General features: G+C 34.4%; 1 protein-coding gene across 2 annotated transcripts in view; it reads right to left on the bottom strand.

The window, feature by feature from the left end:
• Positions 1–799: 799 nt before the first annotated feature.
• LOC110020890 (50S ribosomal protein L18) overlaps positions 800–7,755 on the bottom strand; it is a 17,908-nt gene continuing 10,952 nt past the window's right edge. Inside the window, exon 2 of one of the 2 annotated variants that reach the window (XM_020719165.1) lies at positions 800–1,479. In XM_020719165.1, coding sequence (XP_020574824.1) covers positions 1,075–1,479 — 405 coding nt within the window. In that variant the 3' untranslated portion in view covers positions 800–1,074. The remainder of the gene's footprint in view (positions 1,480–7,755) is intronic. The other variant, XM_020719166.1, reaches the window with a different exon arrangement.

Raw genomic sequence — 7,755 nt, 5'->3', positions numbered from 1 at the left:
TATATTATTTGATTGCAAGGAAGCTTACTTCCAATTTATATATTATTATAAAAACTAGTTAGATGCTAAATTAAAATTTATTCAAATTCTTATTTATTTAAATTTGCTAAAATTTTGTTAAAAACTTTATATAAAAAAATCAAGTATTCATTCAATTTTTTAGTGAGTTTACTACCTTTATCTGAAAAATTATATATTGATTTGAATTTTTAGCTTATTGAATTAATATAAGAGTCATTTACATAAATACCACATAATTCTTAGATATTTACATATCTAACACCTAAGCATTCACATTTACACACATAACACTCAAATCTTTGACGTCACATCAAAAATATCACTATTACCAATCTTTTAAAGGTGAAATACATCTTTTCAAGAATGTGTTTTTAATATCAAAGTGTTATAAATGTAAATATCAAATTTTAGTTAGATATGTAAATACATAAGAATTGTGTGGTTCACATGTAAATTTCCGTTAATACAAACAAGCTAAGCACAAACCAAGTATGATCATTAAAAATTTTAAGCAAGCTAAGTATGAATATATATGTGAAAGCTCGGATCAAGCTCGAATTGAACATGAGCAACTTATGATTCAACCAAACCAAATCCAATTTATAACATACTCGACTCGACTTGGCTTGATTACAACCATAATGACATGATAAATGGCATGCATGTCTTTTTTTTGCATGAATCAGATTTACGGTTGGTGGACACATGAGTTTTCATATGATTCTTGTGGTGATTTTATAAGTATGACTACAAATGGCACGTAACATATCAAATATGGTGATAATTCTAATCCCAAATGTCCCCTAAGCAATTTTTTGAGCAACATCCACAAGTACAATGATAATCTAACAAAGCCCCATGCACAACATATCATCAAAACATTGACATAAAATTAATTTCCTATACACTGCACACATCAAGGACATTATATGAACTGACTCATACACCTAATAAGAAATAGATAACCATATATAATTCATTACGTTTCTATATGCAACCATATTAAGACTGGAAAGAGACAAAGATTGAATTATTTAACAGAACTCAGATCTATTAAGCCACAAAAATAATGCCATTCTCTTTGATGGTGTCAAGGACAATACCAAGTTTGCCTTCAATTCGTTCATTTTTCTTCGGTTCGAATGCCATAGCAAATACATCAGCTTCCTTAGATCTTTCAGCAATTAATTGCCCAATTGTTCTGCACGCATCATAGTCAGTGAGGGACGGCAATGTGTTCCTGAGATCCTTTGCATTTGTGCTTGCAACAGAAACAACCTTGCTTGTTCCCCTGTGCATTACCTTGGCATGTATAAATCTTTTGGAGAAAAAGACATTCAGAAGGAATGGACGCATGTACATATCAGTTCTTTGCTTCCATGATTTTCTATTAGGTTTCTTTGCAGCCTCTCCTCGAGATCTTCGTGTCCAAGCAGCTTGAACAACACCAATCTGCAGCTATAGAAAATTATATATCAAATAACATTGCCTGGTTATTCATTAAAAGAAAAACAAAGACCAAAAACTATGAGTTTAATTGATTAATTTGATGCACCATTAGCTTACCTATAATGTGATGTTAAGTATCCTATCCTAATATTGTTCTGGGACGATGCCAGGACATAGGACAACGCTTTACCCTTTAAACATACAAGATAAAAATTGATTTAAAATAAGTTTGGCCAATCACGCTGAAATATAAATATAAGGCCTCCATCAACATAAAATTGTCACTAATTCGTACTATGACATATCCTTGTGAGTTCCCATGCAGACTAGACTTTCATATTAGAGAAGATGATTCAAATAAAGCACTGCACAAATCATTCATAAGCTTTTTAATCATACAATGTGCCTCTCTTCCTTCATATCATCTTGTCTTACAAATCTCTTTTCTTGCATATATGCTTAGATGACTAGATAGCATTTCTGACCATAAGTATAGCATTCAGAATTTATTGGTCACACGGGACCAAGTTGTATATCACATTTTAGAAATTTTATCTACTACATGGAGATGTCCAAGCCTCTTTGTCGTACATGACCAAGCTGTAAAGTCTCATCTCTCTCATCTTTTGTCATATATAAGATGTTGGGCTTCTCATCCGATCCCTCACATTGAAAAGATTTCAAACATTCTTAATCACATGAGAACAAGTTGTAAGTCACATCTAAGACATCCACTCCGCCATATGGACGAGGTACTCCCTTCCAACTCCTCAAGCATTAGAGTCGAGGTAGTAATGTCAGCCTTGGCATGCACCACCACATGACACTACATGTTCCTTCTAAGCTTCTGCATCATATGATATTAAAGTGTGTCCCATCTATAAACTTAGGACTGGATCCATAGATTTGGTTTATAAGCCCCCTTAGAAGATTTAACACATGATTGCTAATCACATGACTAAGTAAACCAAAGGCACTAACATGCACAAAATGATGGAACCATAGGAACTAAACTGGGGCCATCACTTCAGTAAATAAGTTAGCCCTGACTTTCCTATATCCACTTAATCCCTTTCAACTAGGCAAGCACCGCAACATAACACTACATGTTCAATCTTGGGCATCTCCCTCCAATCGATATGGAATTGTCAACCCTTTTTCATATCCGTTTTGAAGCTTTTGAATCTAACCTTAGTTTTTCGAGTTTCCTGCAGATTAATCCTCCATAGAGCCGCAAATTATAAATTTAATAAAACCTAAACAAACATATTGGCTCCTTAATTGAGGGTGTTTTCGAATATGGCAAAGATATAATTAAACTTAGGAACGTGATCCTTTGAAAAACTGCAACTCATAAAATAAAATTAAAAACTAGAAGCCACAATTTAAATAAAGGAAATCTTTGTGATAGATACATTCAAGTTGACTTTTACTAACTCCCACGAGCCTTTAAAGTGTACTAATTAACTAGGATCAATCCTTTATTGCAGCACCGTGGGCATCTTTTAAAGCTCACCTCCACAACTCCCAGCATTCTCTCATCCATAACTATTAGTTCGCATATTCTTTACTTTAAAAAGAAGAACGTTCTAATAACCCATATTCACCAAGTTCACCTGTCACCATTACATCGTGTCTTCTTAACCACCAGAGGATAGAGACTATCCTAACCATCATCATTAGCATCCATGACAGCAATCACTGCAACATTAATGCACCATCCAATTTTCTACAACTCATTTTATCTCCGCCTCCAGAAAGATGACCATCTTAATTATCCATGATTATAATCTTATTATGTCGTCAAACTTATCGCCTTTAGGTCATGCCAACTCTATCCCCAAGAGAGGAATGATTCGACCATATTCAATGGTGTAGAAAGATGGAGCAAATCGTATTCTCTCATTTCTCAATGATCAAATTACAACTACTCTCCTTAAGGGAAAGATTAATTACAACAATTACAACTTACCAAAAAAGCACATGGCACAATAAAAAGGGAAAAAACTAAAATTAAAATAGGAAACTCTCCGCACTCCTCCTCAAGCTAGGTCATAGCTGTTGTAAAGCCCTCGCATGGTCTTTGGTCAGATCAGGGAAGCTGCCTGGAGGTAGAGATTTACTGAAGACATCCGCGCGAATTGAATATGAGTTGGAATGTACATTAAGTGAATAATGCCTTCATTGACATTTTCTGAGATAAAATGTCTATTAATCTCACAGTGTTTGGTCTTGTCATGATGCAGGGACTCCTTGCAATATTAATTGTGCCCTAGTTGTCATAGAACATCTTTATGGGATTGGCAGTAGAGTATCCCAACTCATTTAGTAATCTTCGGATTCACATTCTTTCACAAATTCCCAAATCAAGTGTCTGAAACTCACATTTTATACTACTTATAAAAACCACTTCTTGCTTCTTGCTCCTGCAAGTGACGAGATTTCCCCGAACATAGGAACAATACCTAGAAGTGGACCTTTAGTCCGTGAGTTCTCTCGCCCAACTGGCATCAGTATAAACATTTATCTCCATGATGTTTGATTTCTTAAATAGTCATCATTTGTTAGGAGTAGAGGTGTAAATAAGCCAAGCTAGCTAATGAATAGGGATGAAAATGAGTCGAACGAGCTCATAAGCCAAGCTTATTAAGCACGAGCTTGAGCTCAAGCTCAAGCTCAAACTTGAGCTTGTTTATTAAACGAGCTCGAGCTCATCCCGGCTCGGCTCATTGGCTCGCAAGCTGGCTCCTATCTCTAGTCATTCGATGCATTTTCCGGTGAACTGTTGTTGCATCTTTCTCCTCCGGCCACCAATATCTTCTCTGGTGAGCACATGTAAAGCCGAGCTAACAATTTGGCAAATGAGTCCAACTCGATAAGGGCATGGCTCGACCTTGCCTCGAGTCTTCTTAAGAAACATCAATATTCTCTAAATCTTCTCCAAATACTCTTCATTCGAACTATTCATATGTTGACTCACAACATCGACGAAGTAAAGCAATATCAGACCCAGTGTATGATAGATAGACGAGCTTACAAAATATGCCTTAGCGCCAAAATCAACGAATAAACCACGATGAAACTGCAATAGATTGGTGGAAGAAATACAAACAAGGGTTGCTCTAACAAAGTCAAAGGAAAACAAGCAAGATACAAGGCTGATCTACTATACAAGAACAAATCTCTTTTTCATCATCACCTGTCAAGATCATATCATTTGTACAGAAAATGAGTATAGCAATCTTACCTCCCTGAATATGCCTTATGAATAGTGCATGATCTACTTAGCATTGGATATACCCATTAGATTTCATTGGACTTATCAAATCAAGCCCTTGGAGATTGTTTGTAGTCATAAAGAAGCTTTCTTAGCTTACAAATCAGAGGTTTATAGGAGTCATTTTACAGTCCTGGTGGGATTTCCATAGATGCTTCTTCCTCAAGGTCTCTATTTAGAAATGCATTGTGTGCAGCTATTGCGATATATATGCTATATTGTTTTAAGTTTAAGTTAAAATTTTTGTGTCTATTTTCTACCCAGAATGGTTTAAATTAAATTAATTAATAGTTGAGATGACTTTTAATTTTTAATGTGAAATGTGTTTTAGTTTATTTCTTAAGTTCTCAATAGTACTGTCACTGGCTAAACTCATTTAAGAATGAGATTCCACTATTCATAAAACCTTAACCCTACTAGGGTGAGTACCTAACATGAGAAAGTAAGAGATTCGTCCAAAATAAGCAAAAGTAACATAGATGTTTTTTGTTCAATTTTGGTTTGAGTGTTTTAATTTTGATTTATATTGGTTTGGTTTAGATTTAGATTGAGTTTAAAATTAAATTTGATAAACTTTTAAGTTAATTTTTAGATTGGAATAAACTTAGATTTGAATTTAACTTTTAGTGAAGTTAAGTATAGATTTAACAGATCAACAAACATGCTCCTAAATCAACTTGAGTCAACAAAGAATCATAAGGGTTATGGAGGTGAGTTTTGAGGTTGAGTGGTTTAGTTTAGAACTCAAGGTTTTGGATTACCTTGGATTAATTTTTAATTAGTTTTGAGATATGTTTCTTTAATTATTCAACTTTTTCATCAAGTGGATGGAACACCCGCTTGGATTTTGATTGATTAATATAAAATTCCATAAAACATCAAAGGAGCATTTTCTATCAATGGAAATTTTTGTCCACCAACCTAGCCTTGAACCTATCGACGCCCTCATCTATTTTATGCTTAACATTGAACACCCATTTGCACCCAATGAGAGTTTTCTCTGGAGGAAACTTTGTCAAAATTCATGTGTCATTTAGGTCAAGAGCTTGGGTATCCTCTTCAAATTTCTTTTTTTTCATTTTAAACTTTGACGAACTTCATGAGCAAACTTGTATCTGCATACTATCAAGATTATATACAAAAAACTTATAAGTTGATAATAACTTCTCATATGCAACATAACCTTGGATAGGATAACTTGTACAACTTTCCATGTCTTCTCTACTGGATTCCACCTCCTTTGAAACTTCAAAGAAGTGTTAATTCAAGTTCGGTTGTGAGCATTCCTGTGAGTGTGTTTTGTTTTTTTCTTGTAAGTGAATTTTTTTCTATTAGTATACATTCCTTTTTGTCAATCTCAGGTTGGATACTCTCAGTTAGTAGAACTTGGGAGACGGGATGGTTTAACATAAGTAGGTTATGATGACTCTAGATCAGTGTGGGTATCCAGAGCAGTGCAGGGAAGTGGAATATGTTGTGATGATTCTAGAGTAATGTCTTAAGTCTGATATTCACCCGAACTCTCTCCCTGAATGTCAGATTTGTAGTGATGTTAATTTTTAAAAAAATTAACATCCATGCAGTTACAGTATTTTCTTGTAATAGGAGAATATCACTTATACCCCTTTTTGTTAAAAGCATACCTAAGAAATAAACATTTGATGGATTTTGGATCAAGCATTGTGTGGTTTGGTTGGTGAATGTGAACAAAAAAAATACTAAATATTTTTAGGAAAATATTAGATGAGAAGGCTCTTACATGAGGATATTGTTCCATCATAAAATCAAGAGGGGGCTTTGAATCCAAGGACTCTACTTGGCATTCTATTAGTGAGATATGTGGTTGTGAGCATGGCATCTTCCCAAAAAATTTTTGGAATATTGAGAGAAAGCATTATAAATCTAAATACCTCAAGGAGATATCTATTCTTCCTATCAGTTATTATAGTTCATTGTAGAGTTTCAACACAATAACTCAAATGGATGATACTGTTCTTCGTATGGAATAGAGTTGGAAGTATTCTTTTGCATTATCAGTTCTGAAAATCTAAATTTTGCATTAGAATTGAGTGAAAATCATGTTATGGAAGGACTGAAAAATTTGTGCAGTTTCAAATTTTTCCTTCACGAGAAAAATCCAACTAGTATCGTTGTCATCATCAATAAAGGGGAAAAACAATCTAGCTCCACTAATAATTTTCAATTTTGATGGTCCCCAAATGCCATAGATAATAGATAAAAATTGTGAGACTTCATACTGAGACAGATAGTAGACAAAACGGGTATGTTTAGTCAATTGGTAGATTTCACACTGATAAAATTGTATCCTTTTATTAATAAAAAAATAAGAATAGAACATTGCAACATAATGAAAATTGAGATGACTCAGACAACAATGTCATAACAAAGCTTAAATTTTAAAAGACGAAGGAACTTGGGAAGAGAATGGTGAAGAAGCTACTTGTGTGACGAGAGAATAGTTTTCCTTGAGCAAGTATAGACATTGATGCAATTCAACACTATCAATTAACTTTTTCGAATTCACAACCTAAAATTCACAAGAGTTAGAATAAAATTTAGTAACACAGTTCAAGTCAAGATTTAAAGAACCGGACCGTACTAGTGTCGGCACTAAAAGAAAGTTAAAAGAAAGTTTGGGGGGTCGCCCGTAAGAAGCTGTCGGCAGCCGGAATTGAAATCCCATCGCCCGCTTCGGAAGGACGTTTTGATTTACGTATATATATAATTTTAGAAAAATATGAAATCAAACTGACCTCATATTTTTCATAGTTTAAATGAAAGAGCACTCTACCTCAAATCTTGTATCTACCCCGAGGGATAAACACAAGACTTGAAGGTGAGGCTCGATCAAATAAACTAAGAAAACATATGACATCCGTTTGGGTCTGCAAAACCGTTTTATTTGCCGACAAGTTCCCCTATTTAATACAAATAATTAAATAGGATTTATTTTAAGCGGGGTTCGGGAAAACTTCCTATAAGGGCAA

The sequence above is a fragment of the Phalaenopsis equestris genome, unplaced genomic scaffold (assembly GCF_001263595.1).
Source record: "Phalaenopsis equestris unplaced genomic scaffold, ASM126359v1 Scaffold000107, whole genome shotgun sequence".
In the NCBI taxonomy this organism is placed as follows: Eukaryota; Viridiplantae; Streptophyta; class Magnoliopsida; order Asparagales; family Orchidaceae; genus Phalaenopsis; species Phalaenopsis equestris.
Note: the sequence above shows the minus strand (reverse complement) of the source record. Positions and strands in the feature narration are given on the sequence as shown.